Here is a 20,753-nt window from a genome sequence, read left to right as displayed (position 1 = left end):
TCCACAACTGGCGGCAAGAGAGCCAGAGCACTGTTGGAGATTGAAGACTCGGGGGACAGTGACCCCCCGGGGGGTGGTGGAGGGGGTGGAGGGGAGAGGAGCTGGACACAAACTACAAAATACAGGAGGGAGGGGAGTTACATTCGTATTATCTGTGATTTTCATTTACAATTAGCTTGATTATGTTGTCTGATCTGCGCTAGTTTTAAGTTAAATCTGTTCCACATGTGACGTGTTTTATATGCGATTGAGTCTTGTAAATAAAAGGTTAATCCTGCTGCTCAGTAATTGGTGAGAATATTCCTCTTTTTACAACCTGTATAACTGTATTTATTCACAATTAAGTGCTGTTAAAGTCAGTTAATAATCGGATTCATGTGTGTTTTCTCGTGAAGTTTTATTAAATCAGTCTATATTTCAACAATTGCCGACCTAAATTCTCAATGGAATTTCACAATTCACTCCCTTTCATTTGAGTTGTTAGATTCACTCAACCTGTGATGTGAGACATGCAACTCCGCCTGGGAGTTCACTCCCTCCCGCTGCAGCTTGACAGACATGTTCATCGATATGGTGGGGAATGCGGAATAGTCTGTATTTTGCCGAGTGTTAGCCGAGGTTCATGACACCAGACGACAGTTTCATGGTCACCTTACACAACGTAGGTTCCGGAATAATGACCATGAAATCGCCGTCTCGTGATAAAAGCAAACTATTTGGTCCAATACAAACCTCACCCCCCAGCCTCTCTATCCCCCCTCCCCAGCAACTACCTGAAGCTAAATTAATGTCACAACATTACTGCCATCTTTTACCCAAAACTTAGCTTCAGACCGTGTCCCTCTATATTTAACCAGCCCGTCTCTGACATCTCCTCCAGTCACACAACCCTGTGAGATGTCTGCACCGCTCTAATTGTGGCATCATGAGCGTTCCACATGCAACATGACTTGCATCGATAAACTCTCATCTCCAACATTTCAATTGAACTTTCAAAGCTCAATGTCTTTGAAGCCGAATGGTCCAGATTGCCATGGCCTTCAATGTGAACAGGTTGTTTGTGATGTGACTACAGAGGTTGCCTAGGAAACAATGACTGAACACAGGGGGTGAATGTGAGAAGCTGAAGTTTCCACTTGAAGACATTCCCAGTGTCTCTGAGCAGCTGAACTGGGGAAGCCTTTGGGCAGAGACTGTGCTGCTGCTATTGCCCTTCCCGGCCACCAGGCGTCGCTGTAACGCTCCCGGGGGCTGCCTGTGCGCATGTGCGGGACGGGAATGCTCCCAGAGGTCAGCGCGCGGGACGCCGCCGCATTGATGCCGTCTCCCCTGGCAACCGCAAGATGGTCGCCGCCGCCTCCCTTGGCAAGGGAATATGGCCGCTGGCCGTCTCCCTTGGCAACGCAAAATGGCCGCCGGCGGTGGGGGTGTCATTGCGGCGCGTGCGCAGTGAGGTCTGTCTGCAGCCATTGTCCAGGTTGCCCCCAGTGGATGGGGTTGGGATTGTGCAGCAGATGGAGCAACAATCCCAGTTTCAATAGGGGGACAGAAGCTGCAATGCTGCCCCCTGTTGGTCACTTCTCCCAGTCTCAGCATTGCAGAGTGTTTAAACAAGAGTGCATTGTCACAGCAGCACCTTGACCTTCAGTTTCAGTTTATTTATTAGTGTCAGAAGTAGGCTTACATTAACACTGCAATGAAGTTACTGTGAGAATCCCCTAGTTGTCACACTCCGGCGCCTGTTCGGGTTACACTGAGGGAGAATTTAGCACGGCCAATGCACCCTAACCAGCACGTCTTTCAGACTGTGGGAGGAAACCGGAGCACCCGGAGGAAACCCACGCAGACACGGGGAGGGGACAGCCCGGGGGAAAGCTCCATTCCAACTGTCCCTGGAGTGTCAGATTAACCTGGGTCACTCACGCCCCCCCGGCTAAGACTCACCTCCCTCAGACAGTGAGACCCTCCTGTATCACTCACCTTACTGTAGTCAGATACCCTCAGACTCAGCACTGGGCCCTGGGCGTGTTCTTTAAATGCTGCGATCTATCATGGAGGAAAGAGTTGGGAGGATTTTGATTTGATTTGATTTATTATTGTCGCGTGTATTGGGATACAGTGAAAAGTATTGTTTCTTGTATGCTGTACAGACAAAACATACCGTTCATAGAGTACATCGGGGAAAAGTAAAAGAGAGGGTGCAGAATGTAGTGTTGCAGTCATAGGTAGGGTGTAGAGAAAGATAAATCTAATATGTAGCAGGTCCATTCAAAAGTCTGAGGGCAGCAGGGAAGTTCTTGAGTCGGTTGGTACGTGATCTCAGACTTTGTATCTTTTTCCTGACGGAAGAAGGTGGAAGAGAGAATGTGTGCATGAGGTCCTTAATTATGCTGGCTGCTTTTCTAAGGCCGCGGGAAGTGTAGACAGAGTCAATGAATGGGAGGCTCGTCTGCGTGATGGACGGGGCTACATTCACGACCTTTTGTAATTTCTTGCAGTCTTGGACAGAGCAGAAACCAGACCAAGCCGTGACACAGAAAGGATGCTTTCTATGGTGCATCTGTAGAAGTTGGTGAGAGTCGTAGCTGACATGCCCAATTTCCTCAGCCTCCTGAAGAAGTAGACGTGTTGGTGGGCTTTCTCAATTATAGTGTCGGCATGGGGGGACCAGGACAGGTTGTTGGTGATCTGGACACCTAGAAACTTGAAGTTGAGACCCAAATGACAAGTTGTCATAGTGTCATAGATGTTTACAGCATGGAAACAGGCCCTTTGGCCCAACTTGTCATGCTGCCCTTTTTCTTTTAACCCCTAAGCTAGTCCCAATTCCCCACATTTGGCCCATATCCCTCTACATCTATCTTACCCATGTAACTGTCTAAATGCTTTTTTAAAGATAAAATTGTGTCCGTCTCTACTACTACCTCTGGCAGCTTGTTCGAGACGCTCATCACTCTCTGTGTGAAAAGATTGCCCCTCTGGACACTTTTGTATATCCCCCCTCTCACCTTAAACCCATGCCCTCTCGTTTTAGACTCCCCTACCTTTGGGAAAAGATATTGGCTATCTATTGCGTGTCAACCATAGAATAGCCACAGAATGAAGGAGGCCATTCAGCCGACTTCAGCTGGTGTCGACTCTCTGCTAGAGCAATCGAGCCAGTCCCACTGCTCCACCTTGTCCTTGGAGCCCTGCAAATCTTTTCCCATCAGCTTCCCATCCCATTTCCTCCGGAAAGACAGCGAGGAGCAGAGAGGAAAGAGGGACTTGGGGAATGGAAGGTTTCATCTGATGTTCTTGTTGGCAGATGCTCTGTGGCGGAAAAAGCTGGCAGCCTCCTCCAGAAAGCAGCACAGAGTGAATGGAAGGGGCAGAATGTGAGTGAGATGAGACACGAGAGAGAGAGAGAGAGAGAGGGGTGAAAGCTTTCTGTTTGTCAGCAAAAAGCACAATGGTGGCCCTGTGTCCTTCAGGGAGCGGCCCAGGCCTCGCTCAAAGCCTGCCCTGTCCTCACACTCACTGGGAGACGGCCATTTCTAACATGTTGCCCATGTTTCTGAGCTGACACTGAGACAAACACAACAACAGCAGCCACTATCCGGACAAGTCCTCATGGAGAATGAAATGTCCAAAGCCACTTCAAAGGAAGATTGCGCGGCAGGATTTGTCCCCAAGCTGCAGAGGGAGAGATTTGGATGGATGACCAGAAGCTGGGTCAGTGAGGTTGTGTTTTAGCAATGGAGGTCGAGAGAACAGAAAAGGCCCTTCGGCCCATTGCATCTGTGCCGGTCAAAGACAATGACAGGGAAGGTTGAAAATAAGTGTCGGCCTTACGATTGAAGCTCACACACAATTACAAAAATTGGTCCAAAACTCAGGGAATGTTCGACTGGCGTCATGATGCAGGGTGAGTAATCCAAAGTGACCCGACCTCATCATCTCCATACTGGCAGATACAAGAAGGTCACTCGCTGCTTCAGTGAGGTGAATATCAGTGTTTTACACTTAAAGTGCAAGCGGAGAGGATAATTAATTGATTAAGGAAATGCTGGTTCAAACAGGATCAGGTAAATTCTTAATCATACACTCTTATATTTTTACTCAAATGCATGGAAACCTTCACAGTGCGGGACAGTTTTGAATAAGACATCTCACTCCAGTTGCATTGCAGGATCTGGAGTTTTAAGTCTTCTATCTCGGAATGTTTCAGCCTCCCATTTCGAAAGGTTGTCCATATTTGAACAGTTCTTGCCACAAAGCTGTCAATAACATTTGATCAAACCTTTGCCGCTCTACAGCGGTACACATACGGTAAGCGAGGCCGTGCAGCTCTGATATTTAAGGATGACATCAGGGCGGTACTAAGAGATGATATAGGTTCTATGCAAAAGAAAGGTTGAATCCATTTGGGTGGAAATTAGAAATGGTAAGGAGAAAAAGTCACTGATAGGCGTAGTCCATAGGCCACCAAGTAATGACATCATGGTGGGGTAAGAAATAAAAAAATAAATAACTGATGAATGTAAAAATGGTACAGCAATTATCATGGGGGATTTTAATCTACACATCAATTGGTCAAACCAGGTCTGTCAGGACAGCCTTGAGGAGGAGTTCATAGAATGTCTCTGCGATAGCTTCCTTGAACAGTATGCAATGGAACCGACAAGGGGCAAGCTATCCTATATCTGGCCCTGTGTAATGAGATGGAAATAATTAATGATCTTGCAGTTAGTGATCCTCTTGGAAGAAGCGATCACACTATGGTCGAATTTAAACTATAGATGGAGCTTGAGAAGGTAAAATCCAATACCAGTGTCTTGTGCTTAAACAAAGGAGACTACAAAGGGATGAGGGAGGAGTTGGCTAAGGTAGAATGGGAGCAAAAACTTCATGGTTGGACAATTGAGGAATAGTGGAGGACTTTCAAAGCGATCTTTCACAGTGCTCAGCAAAAGTATATACCAGTGATAAGGGAGGGGCTGTAGAAAAAGAGATAATCAGCCGTGGATACCTAAGAAAATAAAGGAGGGTATCAAATTGAAAGAAAATGCATACAAAGTGGCAAAGATTAGTGGGAACCTGGAGGATTGGGGAATCTTTAAAGGTGACCAGAAAGCCACGACAAAAGCTGTAAAGAAAAGTAAGATGGATTATGAGAGTAAATTAGCTCAGAATATGAAAGCAGATAGCAAACGTTTCTACAAATGTATAAAATGAAAAAGAGTGGCGAAAGTCAACATTGGTCCTTTACAGGATGAGAAGGCGGACGTCATAACTGGAAATGAGAAAATGGCTGAGGCATTGAACAGGTATTTTGTGTCGGTCTTCACAGTGGAAGACACAAATAACATGCCAAAAATTGATGACAGGAAGGCTATGGCAGCTGAGAACCGAGAAACCATCATCACGAAAGAGGTAGTGTTGGGCAAGTTAATGGGGCTAAAGGCAGACAAGTCTCCTGGTCCTGATGGAATGCATCCTCGGGTACTAAAAGAGATGGCGGGAGAAATAGCAAATGCACTAGTGGTAATTTACCAAAATTCACTGGTCTCTGGGGTGGTTCCCGCAGATTGGAAAACAGCAAATGTGATGCCACTGTTGAAAAAAGTATGTAGACAAAAGGCAGGTAACTATAGGCCGGTGAGCTTAACTTCTGTAGCAGAGAAAATGCTTGAATCTTTCATCAAGGAAGAAATAGCGAGACATCTGGGTATAAATTGTCCCATTGGTAAGTCACACCTTGGGTTCATGAAGGGAAGGACATGTTTGCCTAATTTTGTGGAATTCTTTGAGAACATTACATGTGCAGTGGACAATGGGGAACCTGTGCATGTGGTGTATCTGGATTTCCAGAAGGCATTTGACAAGGTGCCACACCAAAGACTGCTACATAAGATAAAGGTGCACGGTGTTACGGGTAATGTATTAGCATGGATAGAGGATTGGTTAAATAACAGAAAGCAAAGAGTGGGGGTAAATTGATGTTTTTCTAGTTGGCGATCAGTGACGAGTGATGTGCCTCAGAGATCATTGTTGGGACTGCAATTGTTTACGATTTACAGAGATGATTTGGAGTTGGGACCACGTGTAGTGTGTCAAAATTCGCAGATGCCACTTGGATGGGTGGCAGAGTAAAGTGTGCAGAGGACGCTGAAAGTCTGCAAAGGGATAAGTGATTGGGTGAGGGTCTGGCAGATGGAGTACAATGTTGGTAAATGTGAGGTCATCTATTTTGGTAGGAATGACGGCAAAATGGACTATTATTTAAATGGTAAAAAATTGCAGCATGCTGCTGTGCAGAGGGACCTGGGTGTCCTTGTGCAGGAAACTCAAGGAGTTGGTTTACAGGTGCGGCAGGTAATTAAGAAGGCAAATGGAATTTTGTCCTCATTGCTGGAGGGACGGAGTTTAAAAAGAGCGAGGTTATGTTGCAGCTGTATAAGGTGCTGGTGAGGCCACACCTGGAGTACTGTGTACAGTTTTGATCTCCTTACTTGAGAAAGGATATACTGGCACTGGAGAGGGTGCAGAGGAGATTCACTCGGTTGATTCCAGAGTTGAGATGGTTGGCTTATGAGGAGAGAGTGAGTAGACTAGGGCTACACTCATTGGAATTCAGAAGAATGAGGGGAAATCTTGTAGAAACATATACGATTCTGAAGGGAAGAGTTAGGATAGAAGCAGGGAAGTTGTTTCCACTGGGTTATGTTGAGTGGGCGGGTAAGTGAAGCTGAGTCCACAAAACGATCAGCCATGATCTTATTGAATGGTGGAGCAGGCTCGAGGGGCCAGATGGCCTACTCCTGCTCCTAGTTCTGATGTTCTTGTGTTCTTACATAGCGGAGCAGTCACCTCTATTTCAGCTGTGCCCATTCCTCTCTTTCATCTGCTTTCAATCCATCAACGGCGCTCTGCACAAATTAATAACTGGCTTCGCAAACAATTGACGCAAACACTGCACCTTTCAGGAATCATCAGGAAAATTCCAGAGTGGCAGGTAGCTGCTGGCGGGACCAAACATAGTCGCTGCTCTAAATGTCCTTTCAAAATGTGGCAGGACGGTCTCCGGTGTGTTCCTGATTACAGTGAAACTCGTCTGGGAAGAAAAACAAAATTCCTAAAGGAGGGACTGTCCTTCATTGAGCAGCTACTGAGAGGATAACTCTAATTGCAACGGGATCTTGATCAATTGGGCCAGTGGGCTGACGAATAGCAGAAGGAGGTTAATTTGGACAAATGCGAGGTGATGCATTTTGGTAGATTGATCCAGGGCAGGACTTACTCAGTTAATGGTAGGGCGTTGGGGAGAGTTACAGAACAAAGAGATATAGGGATACATGTTCATAGCTCCTTGAAAGTGAAGTCACAGTTGGACAGAGTGGTGATGAAGACATTCGGTATGCTTGGTTTCATCGGTCAGAACATTGAATACAGGAGTTGGAATGTCTTGTTGAAGTTGTACAAGACATTGGTGAGGCCACACTTGGAATACTGTGTGCAACTCTGGTCACCCTGTTATAGAAAGGATATTATTAAACTCGAAAGAGTGCAGAAAATATTTACTTGAATGCTTCCATGACTTGATGGATTGAGTTATAAGGAGAGGTTGGATAGACTGGGACTTTTTTCTCTGGGGCGTAGGAGGCTGAGGGGTGATCTTGTCGAGGTCTATAAAATAATGAGGGGCACAGATCAGCTAGATAGTCAATATCTTTTCCCAAGGGTAGGGGAGTCTAAAACTAGAGGGCATAGGTTGAAGGTGAGAGGGGAGAGATGCAAAAGTGTCCAGAGGGGCATTTTTTTCACACAGAGGGTGGTGAGTGTCTGGAACAAGCTGCCAGAGGTAGTAGTAGAGGCGGGTACAATTTTGTCTTTTAAAAAGCATTTAGATAGTTACATGGGTACGATGGGTAGAGAGGGATATGGGCCAAATGCGGACAATTGGGATTTGCTTAGAGGTTTAAAAAAAAGGGCGGCATGGACAAGTTGGGCCGAAGGGCCTGTTTCCGTGCTGTGAACCTCTATGACTCTATAATGACCGTGGCTGCAAAGTCAAAATTTTCTCCGACAACTTTTGCTCATTCCAAAACATTGGGAGAATGTTGTCACATAATCTGCTTGCAGAGAGGAATCGCAAGGTAAATACAACTGAGTTCATCCGAGTGTAACCCGAGGCCTGTGAAATGGGGCTCCTCTATGACTGTTACAGAGGGAAATGCATCAATCACAAAGTGAGTTCGACTGTCATTCTTTTCTTTCTTTCAATAATTTATGACTTGCTCTAACCGGTTAAACAGATCTAGGTTGACGGCCATTCAGGAATATATTTCAGTTCACTGCAGTTCCAACTCCCAGAACCATAGCCCCACATTTAAAATTCAACAGGCTCCGGGTAATTCCGCGCTGAAACACCGGCCATGAGTTTGGAATACTGAGCGCCTGACCTGCAAATGGTGAAAATGCTCCTCAAACTTCAACACATCAAAGCTGGGAAAGAGTGACATTTAAAAATATTTTGACTGAAAGGTCTGAACAGATCTTGCTTTTTAAGCTGAAAAATAATTTCAAATGGAATTGGGGTGAGCATATCATGCAGGTGATGTGAAATGTACCCAAACGACATGACAGTAAAAAATTTCTATTTCTATTTCTATGACAGTAAATGTTTTTACATGGGATTGCATCAGATTTCCGATGATGAGGAAACTTGGAGTTTGAGATTTGCTTTGTGCAGAATATATTCATCGTTGCGACAAAGAAAAACGCAGCTGTTGCTGAGCAGGTTTATGAAGGTGGAAACATTCAGAACGCTCTGGAGAAAAACAATCCTTACAGCAGGCTGAAAAGCTGAAGCTTTGAAGTTGCAAATCCAGGAGGTCCAAAATTGTGTGATCCGTCAGCAATAAAGTAGAATTATCCACTTAGTGCTGCGCTGAATATGAAAATCTGCTGCTTGTCTTAAGAACTGCAGTCGCGGGTCGCAAGTTACCTCAGTCCCTAACAAACATCCCCAATACTGGTACAGCACGGGGTAAGATAGAGGGTATGGCTCGCTCTACAATGTCCCATTAATCACTCCCAGACAGGTACAGCACGGGGTTATACAGAATAAAGCTCTGGATCTTAGATGTGTAAGTCCTTTCTGGATATAGGATAAGAGGTGCCATGATGAGAAAATCAGCCTCCACAGCATTCCATATGAGTTACATTTGCTTATCAGACGCGGTTGGACTTTCATCTTCAGTGTACCTGAAGAGTCCACCTGGAAATAATCGACCAGAGATCACAGACCCAACCCTAAAAGTATAAATGATGAAATCATTATTGGCCTTGCTTCCAATCTAAATTTACTCATGGTGACACTAATCGATACTTACTACTTCAATATAACCGGCAATTGTTCCAAACAACATTACTGGTCATTCCTCCATGTTGACAATACAGGTGGTAAAGTGTTGCTGCCTTGTTCCCAGGGAAAGCACAACGGTAATGATCTCGATGATGCACATGAGTTTGGCCTCCGAGACTATGATCTCCCTGATTGAGGTAATATATTGAGGACTGTCAGGGCTACTGAGATGCTGTGAAAATTTATACCAAACCAGGAATCTGTCACCTGTTAAAAAGGAGTCAAGCTTGGGAATGATCACCCCGTCAGGACCTGGCTTTTTAAAAAATAAAGCAACAGGTGTCATCGTCGAGTGTCATGCAAGACTCCAATCCTAGAAAAGAGTTTGGGCTAACCTGTGAAGCATCTCTGTATGGCTTTGGGGTGGTAATCGCACATAGATAGCTCAGTGGAAAGGAACATCCAATTAAAAATGCCTCCAGGACCTTCGCCAGAGCAGAAAGAACGCACGCCCATATTGATAAAGAAGGGTTGGCGGTGATATTTGGAGCAAAATAAAATCCATCAATACATCTTTTGGTGGACATTTGTGCTTGTCACCGATCACGAGCCGATATTGCGACTATTCTGAGAGGACAAAGCGGTGCTACCGGTAGCATCAGCCCGTGTTCAGCCGAGGGATATATTATTCTCCCACTACAACTATCAGTTGGAACACCGGCTGGGAGGCCACGTAGCAAACGCAGTGGTCATGAGTAGCCTGCTTTAGCAGACACACCACTGATGGTGCCACAAGTAGAAGATACAGGAATGACCATGAATTCTCTGGATATCCGTCCTGTGGCTGCACACGACATAGAACTTTGGATGCAAAAGCCTGGGTCCTCTCAAAAGTGAAACAGTTAGTGCTGATGGGAGAAATGGAAAGACCAGTGCAACACCAATTCCACCCTGATCGGAGCAGAAGCGAGTAGCTCACTGTAGAGGATGGAATACTGCTCTGTGTGGCACGATGGGTTTCTCCGTGTCAGGACCGCTGTTCCAGACTGGCTGAAATAAATCACAGGAGTGTCCAGAATGAAGATGCTGGCCAGGAGCTATGCTGAGTGGCTGGGAGTGGACACGGACATTGTGGCGCTTGTGTGTTGTTTCCAACAATGCCAGCTGGGGCAAGTGTTGCCACCAGCAGCTCGCCTGCACCCGTGCAAATGGTTTGGCTTTGGACTCTGCTCTGCATGGATCATGCAGCCCATTCATCGGTTCGATGTCTCTATTAATATTGGCGACTGATCCCAAGTGGGTGGACATCCATAGCGTGCACCCGGCGACCACAGCGGTAACTGGAGAGAAACTTCACACCTTTTCCAAGCATAGGATCCCGGAAGTGCTGATCTCTGACAACGGGACATCACTTTTCCAGCCAGGGCTTCACCAGGTTCATGAAGTTGAATGAGATTCAACATATCAGAATGGCACCACACCATCCATTGTCGAACAGCCGAGTGGAGAGAGCGGTCCAGGCTTTAAAAGTTGCTGTAAAGAAAGCATCCCGCAGCCTTAATAGACAACAAGCTCTCCCAAATGTTACTTGATATCGGAGAAAACCCTCATACCATGATGGGAATAGTGCCTGCGGAATTGCTCACGGGCAGACGACTCCACCTTTGATCTTCCTGAAACTGGTGGTAGAAGAATGGAAACGCAGCAAGAAGCTCAAAGCGGAGGCCATGGCACCAGCAGCCATGGGGGACAATTGGAGGCAGGTGAAAAAGTACTGGCTGAAAAATTACGCCAAGGTTCCCGCAGGGTACAGTTGTGTCTGAGGGGGTCCGGCATCCAATAAAATATGCGTGGGTGAGGCCATCCAGTAAAAATCGTCTGGACCAGGTGTAGGCTTCCAAAGCCCAGTTCATGCCGAAGCCAGCTATGGCCAGCCGCCCACCACCCCGGACCGGGCTCTCCATCATTCGTATTTAGGATTTTGCAGCCGGAAATGAACAGGACACATGAAGCCACGGATACTCCTTTGCTTCCTGAGAATGGAGTGAACCAACACTCTGGCAGTCGCTTCATCAGAGAGGAGTGACTGTTCGATGTGCGCCACTCATGTCAGACACTCTGTCGGCGGAACCAGACCGGTGCCGAAACACGACAAGGGAGGCATGCGGGGCGCGAAGCACTGAGGTTCTTTGGACTTAACGTGGGAGGGGGTAACGACCTCATCGAAGCACATGAGGTTTGTCTCTTGGTGTCTCAGCTCCCTGATTGAGTTGATGATTGTCTGCTCAATCAGGGAGCCTTGCCTGTATATATGTTGAGGAGTGTCAGGGCTACTGACGATCTGGATTCTGACTTTGTACATGAAACACTTTTAAGAGTGGAACTAAGATTGTAAATAAAGGGAATCTGGTGAAGGGACAGCGGCCTCTGGGTAATTATTTCAACAATCAGACCTGACCCGTGATCCTGAGCAATGTGAGGTTGCAATTTTGCAAAGTGATACTCGGTGATTCACATGCGCAGGTAAAACATAAATCTGTTCCAGCAGAGAATCCGCCGAGGCCCTATCCCCTTTACACTCACGTACTTACCCCGATATCTCTGTAATACACACACCTTGGAACAGACACTAAGGGACAATATAGAATGGCCAGTTCACCGAACCTGCTCATATTTGGACTCTGGGGGAAAGCTGCAGGAAACCCACACTTACAAATTCCCCACAGCCACCCAACCCCATATTCGAAACTGGGACCCTGATGCTGTAAGACCGACAATATTAGGGTGAGGTCTCACCAATCACTGTATAATTAAGGCATAACATCCTTATTCGATGTTACGTTCCTCTGATAATTAAACATATCTCTCCATCAGCCTTTTAACCCACTTTCTGAGCCTGTGTGCTAACGTCTTACAACTTATGCACTGGAAGACCCAAATCCCTCTACAACTTGGGATTCTGCAGCTGTTCTTCCTCTAAGTAATATTCCCTTTTTGATTTTTCCTTCCAGAGAGAAGAACTTCACACTTTCCTACCTCACTCTCCACCTCCAGATTGTGCACACACACAACTCTTCTAGATCCATATTCAATCTCCTCATGCCCCCCTCACGATATGTTATCTTCCATACCTTTGTGTTAAGTGCGAATCTCGACCTCCTATCTTCACTGTCCTTAATTCAATCATCCATATAAGATGGAAAAATGTAACGTGCCAGCACAGACCTCGGACAGAATGCTGGAATCAATCATGCGATTGAAACACTGAATATTTCCATTATAATATAAGGACGAACAAGATACTTACGAAAAAAGGTAACAGAGGCAGCATCACTTTGTGATGCGGAAATTAGGATTGAGAAATGTCTTGATGCTCACAGAGGCTGTAAGAATCAACGTGGACTAAAGGAGAATCACTCAACTATTGTACATAGTTCATAAACCCATGCCATTAAAACACATGCCAGCTGTTTGCTCACAAGACTGGTGGTGATACATTAGCAGCGAGAGAGGATAAAACATCTACCAGGAAACGGGAAATCCGGATAACTGCTCTCCAATTAGGACGATAAAACTATTATTTTGCCGCTGGGATCAAATAAAGGTTCCCTAAGTATTCAGAAGGTCGATATATGACCAATGTTTTAGATGATGAGGCTGTGTGCATTGCACACAGTTGTGCTCACACTCACAAAGTGAGTAAGGGAAATGTGAGGAGGGCAGATGGGATGTTAAAAGTGTCAGGGAATGTGCAGGAAATGTCATATTGAGTACAAACTGGGACAATTGTAGGACATACACTTTGTCAGCAGAACAGAAACACGGGCTGTTGTTTAAATGCAGAGGGACTACAGAAAATTGCAGTGGAGAAGAGCTTGTTTTTTTCATTCATGGATCAGGAAATGTCATCTTACATATACAGCAAAAAATGGAATGTTGGCCTTTACTCCAATAGGACTGCAGCTCACATCTCGGGAACTCCTGCTACAACAGGCCAGTGCATTGGTGAGGCCGCATCCAGAGTTGTTGCGGACAATTCCTCATATTTACATCGTAATAAACTTGCATTGCAGGCAGTTCATAGAATTTACTCGGCTGTTTCCAGGAATGACGGAGTTGTCGTCTGAGAATAAACTGAATAATTTGCGCCCATACCAATGGGAGTTTAGAGGAAAGAGAGCGAATCTTACAGACACATGTCATATTCTGACCCTTTCAATGTCATCGGATATTGTCATTCATGGGACAACCAAGAATGACGGGAAACCGTTCCAAAATAACATGAGAAAACTTCAGATTCTGTGTGGATAAAAGTATAGAGTCCGAATGTCAATTTGGCAATGATGACGAATAACAAATGTTAATCGAGGAAAGATCAGTAAGGGGGATAAACACACTCTGATGTGGTGCAGGATGACCAGTGTGTGCTGAATTGGATATGGTGGCTGCGAGAATTCACCCCAAACAACGACAGATGTGCCTCATGTTGCTCATTGGAAAATGACCATCTTTGAGTGAATGCAGCTTCAACTTAGCACTCATGAGAAATGACGTGGAACTTTCTTTCCAACTTAAAAACAGAGCTAAAAATAGGTCAGAACAACAGGGACTTAACACAGGTGCCGTCATCTGTTTGTTCAAAATTTCAAAAAACACTGAATAATTATGTAATTTCTAAACCCTGTGGACATTCCGCAGAGTATAAGTTAAAGACTTTCTGAAAACTACTCAAAGTTTATCTGAGGCAGATTTCCACCAGTATACAGAGAGATAGACCTCGACACGGAATACAATGCATCGTCCAATAGAGTGGGTCAAGAAAATATTCTATACGGTCATTGCTGTCGTTGGTGTTCCTGGTAAATCACAAATGCTTTAAAATTGTGTGAATCTATGTGTGAGTCTGTGCCTGCTTTTAATCTGTTCAATGTGCCATATGCTGTTTAATGCGTTATAAGCTGATCTGATGCTGACCATTGTGCAGATATCTGTGATAGTTTCCCAATTGCTTGCATGATTTAATTCTGGTTCCTGCACGGAAAATCAATCTGTGGCCACAATTCCGACCAACTGTAAAGCGATTATTTCTTGAGCCCCACAGTAGGTACTGTTGAATTAGATATCAGACCACGGAAAGTTTCTGAGGGAAAGTTATAATACAGGTATCTGTGATTGTGTGTTAGATTGGCACTAACTCGAGGGGACACTGACCATGCAAAATTTGGACTCTGAGTCACAGGGAAATTGTGCTGATTGTGACTATCAGAGCATGTGAGAATGGAACAGGAGTATTGCATTAGTACCTTCCCCACTATTCAATAAGATCACGAATGACATGACTTTTTCTCAATTCGAATTTCCTCCCGTCTGGCACTAACACTTTAGTCGTTCATTTATCAAATAAATCTACTAAAATCAGCATTGAATATATTGAATGTCACAACAGCGGCGGCTTTCTGAGGAACAGAGTCGACAGACAACTCACTTTCTGTGATTGAGAGAAATAATCTCTAAACATCCCAAAACTAAGAGAGGACTCTTCTTTTGACTTGGGACCTCCATTTGTAATCTCACTTCCACGAGGAGACTCCCACTTGGTACCCATCCTTTCAAGAGCCCTCAAGATCTCAAAAACATTAAAGTAAAATACCGCTGGTGCTGAAAAACAGGCATTGAAACAGCAAATGTGGAAACATCTCAACCAGTCTGGCAGCGCTGGCACATTATCACATTGTTTGTGGGAGTGGAATGAGATGAGTTTGCTCAGCACAACAGGAGACCTACCGGGGAGAAGAGAAAAGCAGATTCAAGAATGAGGTTTTCCACGACTTGTGGAGAGTGGGGAATGGAAGCGGGAACAAGAGCCACGCGAGGATCTATCAGGGACAATATAGATCCAGACCCTTGTTCAGGGCCACTCGCTGACCTGGAAAGAGCAGGAAGAGGGATCCAGGGAAGTTTTGGGGAGTTTGAAATTAAAACAATTCCTGTCATCGCAGGAAAGTTCGAAGTTAAATGGTTGGTGATGGAGTTTACTTAGAGGTGGGGCCAGAACAGATGGTGAGACTTTCGTGTTATTTAAAGTTTTATTAATCCGACTGAAACTAATTAAAATAGGGAAGTAAATTCTTCATATTTCTAACATTATTAATGCAAGAAGTCAGGCTATTTATTTGGCAATATGTTTCAATGTTGATGAGGTTGATTAATATTTTTAGAATGTATCAATATTTGTAAGTGTTGTGGTTTATTAATGATGGTATGGTTTGTTGAAACTGTTGCTTTTATTAAAGTAGAAAGGAATAATGGCATTGAAAATTGTATATTGAGTCATTATGTTTACTCGCAGCAGTGTCCAAGTGATCAACTGCAATGAACAGTGAACAGCAGAAGCAGCACCTCTGGAATGGGCCATCATCATCTCAGGGATAATTCGGCCACAGTCAACGTTCATTCCCAGCAAAGGGAGAGGCAGAGAGAACAGTTACAGAGCTCACTGTATCCCGAAAAAGACAGGGATTAAGCTCAATAAGAAAAAGTAAGAAAAAGTAAGGGGCCTGGAATGTGTTGCCGGGCAAGGTGGTGGAGGCGGACACACTGGGAACGTTTAAGACTTATCTAGACAGCTATATGAACGGAGTGGGAATGGAGGGATACAAAAGAGTGGTCTAGTTTGGACCGGGGAGCGGCACGGGCTAATTGTTCTTTGTTTCTCATTTCAAGGCTTCATTCTATGATCATCTTGCTGGTGCCAGTACAGAGCGAGACTGCGGATAGTTAGGAACCTGTCTCGGGGGCAGGGAATTCAGATGGCGTTCGAAAAGCAGAAGTGGAAATGAATAGGGTTGGGAAGCATTTTCTGATCAGGGCCAGTGTGATCTCCTGGACTCGTTTTGATCGCCTCAGGGGGTCGGAGAGGAATTTCCCAGATTTTTTTCCCCATATTGGCCCTGGGGTTTTCACTCTGGGTTTTTGCCTCTCCCTGGAGATCACATGGTCTGGAATGGGGGCGTGGGGGTGAGTAAATGGGTTGTGATGAACAAAGCATCGTAGCTGTGAGGGACAGCTCGGTGGAAAGGATATTAGGATGTAGATAGGCTGGAAAATTGGGCGGGGATCCTGGATTCAGGATTCAATCCTGGACCGGGGAGCGGCGCGGGCTTGGAGGGCCGAAGGGCCTGTTCCTGTGCTGTATTGTTCTTTGTTCTAAATATGGAGGATGGGGTGTGGAATGGACTGCCTGCAGTGATAGTGGAGTCAGACACTTTAGGAACATTTAAGGGGTTATTGGATAGGCACATGGAGCACACCAGGATGATAGGGAGTGGGATGGCTTGATCTTGGTTTCAGATAAAGCTCGGCACAACATCGTGGGCCGAAGGGCCTGTTCTGTGCTGTACTGTTCTATGTTCTATGTTAACATGACGAAGGACCAGATTCACTGTCGAAAGAGAAGAGAACTTACAAACAAATCAAATAAGAGAAGCAAAGAGAGAGCAGGATAAAATAATGGCTTCTTGCTGTAAGAGAATATCACAGTTTTAGTTTGAATTACAGATAGTACGAGGACGATTGGGACGAATGGTGGGGTGGGGGGGGGGGCGGTGGATGATTTATGATTGGCGATATAGGTCATATTTACCATCAAATGAAGAGTCAACATTCAGTTTTAAGAGGGGAGACTGCAAATCTCAAGTACCCAATACCAACCAATACTTTTTCTTTTTGGTTAAAAAGAAAAAGGAGGCTTATGTTCGGATGAGACGTGAGCACTCGGGTAGTGCACTAGAAAGCTTTAGATTGGCTAAGAGGGAGTTGAAGAGCGAGCTTAGAAGGGCTAAAAGGGGACATGAGAAGACTTTGGCGGATAGGGTTAAAGAGAATCCTAAGGCGTTCTATAGGTATGTCAAGAACAGAAGGTTGGTTAGGGCAAGTTTAGGGCCAGTTATAGATGGCAGAGGGAAGTTATGTGTGGAACCGGAGGAGATTGGTGAAGCATTGAACCAATATTTCTCTTCGGTGTTCACGCAAGGGGACATGAATATAGCTGAGGAGGACACTGGGTTGCAAGGGAGTAGAATAGACAGTATTACAGTTGATAAGGAGGATGTGCAGGATATTCTGGAGGGTCTGAAAATAGATAAATCCCCTGGTCCGGATGGGATTTATCCAAGGATTCTCTGGGAGGCAAGAGAAGTGATTGCAGAGCCTCTGGCTCTGATCTTCAGGTCGTCGTTGGCCTCTGGTATAGTACCAGAAGATTGGAGGTTAGCGAATGTTGTCCCATTGTTTAAGAAGGGGAACAGAGACTTCCCCGGGAATTATAGACCGGTGAGTCTCACTTCTGTTGTCGGCAAGATGTTGGAAAAAATTATAAGGGATAGGATTTATAATTATTTGGAGAGTAATGAATTGATAGGTGATAGTCAGCATGGTTTTGTGGCAGGTAGGTCGTGCCTTACTAACCTTATTGAGTTTTTTGAGAAAGTGACCAAGGAGGTGGATGGGGGCAAGGCAGTGGACGTGGTATATATGGATTTTAGTAAGGCGTTTGATAAGGTTCACCATGGTAGGCTTCTGCAGAAAATGCAGATGTATGGGATTGGGGGTGATCTAGGAAATTGGATCAGGAATTGGCTAGCGGATAGGAAACAGAGGGTGGTGGTTGATAGTAAATATTCATCATGGAGTGCGGTTACAAGTGGTGTACCTCAGGGATCTGTTTTGGGGCCACTGCTGTTTGTAATATTTATTAATGATCTGGATGAGGGTATAGTTGGGTGGATTAGCAAATTTGCTGATGACACCAAAGTCGGTGGTGTGGTAGACAGTGAGGAAGGGTGTCGTAGTCTGCAGGAAGACTTAGACAGGTTGCAAAGTTGGGCCGAGAGGTGGCGGATGGAGTTTAATGCGGAGAAGTGTGAGGTAATTCACTTTGGTAGGAATAACAGATGTGTTGAGTATAGGGCTAACGGGAGGACTTTGAATAGTGTGGAGGAGCAGAGGGATCTAGGTGTATGTGTGCATAGATCCCTGAAAGTTGGGAATCAAGTAGATAAGGTTGTTAAGAAGGCATATGGTGTCTTGGCGTTTATTGGTAGGGGGATTGAATTTAGGAGTCGTAGCGTTATGTTGCAACTGTACACAACTCTGGTGCGGCCGCACTTGGAGTACTGTGTGCAGTTCTGGTCCCCACATTACAGGAAGGATGTGGAGGCTTTGGAGAGGGTGCAGAGGAGGTTTACCAGGATGTTGCCTGGTATGGAGGGGAGATCCTATGAGGAGAGGCTGAGGGATTTGGGATTGTTTTCGCTGGAAAGGCGGCGGCTAAGAGGGGATCTTATTGAAACATATAAGATGATTAGAGGTTTAGATAGGGTGGATAGTGATAGCCTTTTTCCTCTGATGGAGAAATCCAGCACGAGGGGGCATGGCTTTAAATTGAGGGGGGGTAGTTATAGAACCGATGTCAGGGGTAGGTTCTTTACCCAGAGGGTGGTGAGGGATTGGAATGCCCTGCCAGCATCAGTAGTAAATGCGCCTAGTTTGGGGGCGTTTAAGAGATCCGTAGATAGGTTCATGGACGAAAAGAAATTGGTTTAGGTTGGAGGGTCACAGTTTTTTTTTTAACTGGTCGGTGCAACATCGTGGGCCGAAGGGCCTGTTCTGCGCTGTAATGTTCTATGTTCTATGTTCTAACCAAGCAATCCACCTATGGGACTCATGCATCCTCAGTTTGAATTCTTATCTGTAACTCTTCCCCTCCTCCATCACCCACCTCACTGTCAGTTCAAGAAGGCCGATCACCTTCTCAAAGGCAACATGGGCTTTCACACAAAGTGTTGGCCTTATCAGAGGCGTGCCTACGCCATGAAATAATATGTTAATCAGAGTTGCTGTGTCATTTCCATGTTCTGTTCCCTTCTCTGTCTACAGTTAATTTAATGGCGATTCTGGTCCTGCTCCGGGGGAAGTGTGACCTCTCCAGCTGCACCACTCGCTACCTGCTGGCCATGGCAGCCGGGGACCTGATGGTTATTATCGTTGAGATCATACTGCGGCGGTTCTCTTTGTATTATTACCCACGGTGTTTCCTGGACTTGACACCCGTGTGCAGTGTAGTCAATGTCCTTCGCCGTGCAGCCATAGACTGTTCTGTCTGGTTCACCGTCATGTTCACCTTTGATCGATTTATCGCCATTGGTTCCCAGAAGCTGAAAGCTAAATATTGCACCGAAAAAACTGCGGCTGTGGTTCTTGCAACAACAACCATTCTACTCTGTCTAAAAAATGTGCCTCATTACTTAAGATATGAACCCAGTAAAGTAATCAACAATGTATCGTGGTACTGTAAAAGTAAGAGAATCTATTCCACTGATCCTCGATGGCGGGGGTTCATTAACTTTTCAACAGCATTAACTCCAATGATCCCATTCGCAGTAATTCTGATCCTTAACGCTCTGATTTTCCGACGCATTTTAATGGCCAGCCGAGCTCGCAAGTCACTGAAGGGTCAGAGCAAGGGAGACAAACAGAGTGACCCAGAGATGGAGAGTAGAAAGAAGTCTATTATTTTACTCTTTGCCATATCCAGCAACTTCATAATTCTGTGGTTATTCTATGTTTTATATATGCTTGGTGTGCCAGAACTCTTTTTAGATGGCAGTGGTTATGGTATCTTTGGGACAGTCGCCTATATGCTGCAGAGTTTAAGCTGCTGCACAAACACCTTTATTTATGTGGCCGCTCAGCCCAAATTCAGAACAGAGTTAAAGAAAATGCTGGAATATCCGTTTGTATCGATTGCTCAGTACATTGATTGAAACAACCGTTTAAAAAAAATCCAGTGTGTAAGGGACAGGAACATGGTGCCCCTGTGAGCAGAGATATGACAGATATCCAGCTCAAGAAGAGCAAGATGAAACTGGGGAGGAGGTGACGTAAAGTGTCTGCAGGAATGAACTGCATTAGAGGGATGTGCGCGGCGCAGGGAGAGAGAGAGCGGAAGAACCAGAGCTCTACTTCTACAAGGAGGTCAGACAAGGCGAGGAGAATTCGCGAAGGGCAAGAGGTGAACTTGACATAACCCAGAATAAAGATATCAGGTACAAAGTCTCTCCTGAATGTATTGATTTAAACAGTTCCTAAACTTGACAACTGCGGAAAGGGAGGTTGTTAATTTCTCATTTCAGGGTATCTCCTGGACCGAGGGGGGTTTTTAGCTGTCAGCATGTTCCCGTTTCTGCGATTCTGTTCTGTGAAGAGGACAAGTGTGTGGCTTTCTACCTGACAGTAATGTTGCAGAAACAGAGAAAGGGAGAGAGGGAAAGACAAAGAAAAAGAATCAGGGAGAGAGATAGAAACGGCTGGATGTTGTGTGTTAGAGGCAGAGGGAGCGGTGAAA

General features: G+C 45.3%; 1 protein-coding gene across 1 annotated transcript in view; it reads left to right on the top strand.

Annotated features, from left to right (window-relative positions):
• LOC144484372 (NACHT, LRR and PYD domains-containing protein 12-like) overlaps positions 1-10,802 on the top strand; it is a 71,849-nt gene extending 61,047 nt beyond the window's left edge. The window contains exon 8 of the mRNA XM_078202894.1: positions 10,514-10,802. Coding sequence (XP_078059020.1) covers positions 10,514-10,802 — 289 coding nt within the window. The remainder of the gene's footprint in view (positions 1-10,513) is intronic.
• Positions 10,803-20,753: the final 9,951 nt, after the last annotated feature.

The sequence above is a fragment of the Mustelus asterias genome, unplaced genomic scaffold (genome assembly GCF_964213995.1).
Source record: "Mustelus asterias unplaced genomic scaffold, sMusAst1.hap1.1 HAP1_SCAFFOLD_102, whole genome shotgun sequence".
NCBI lineage: Eukaryota > Metazoa > Chordata > Chondrichthyes > Carcharhiniformes > Triakidae > Mustelus > Mustelus asterias.
This window is presented reverse-complemented; position numbering and strand designations above follow the sequence as displayed.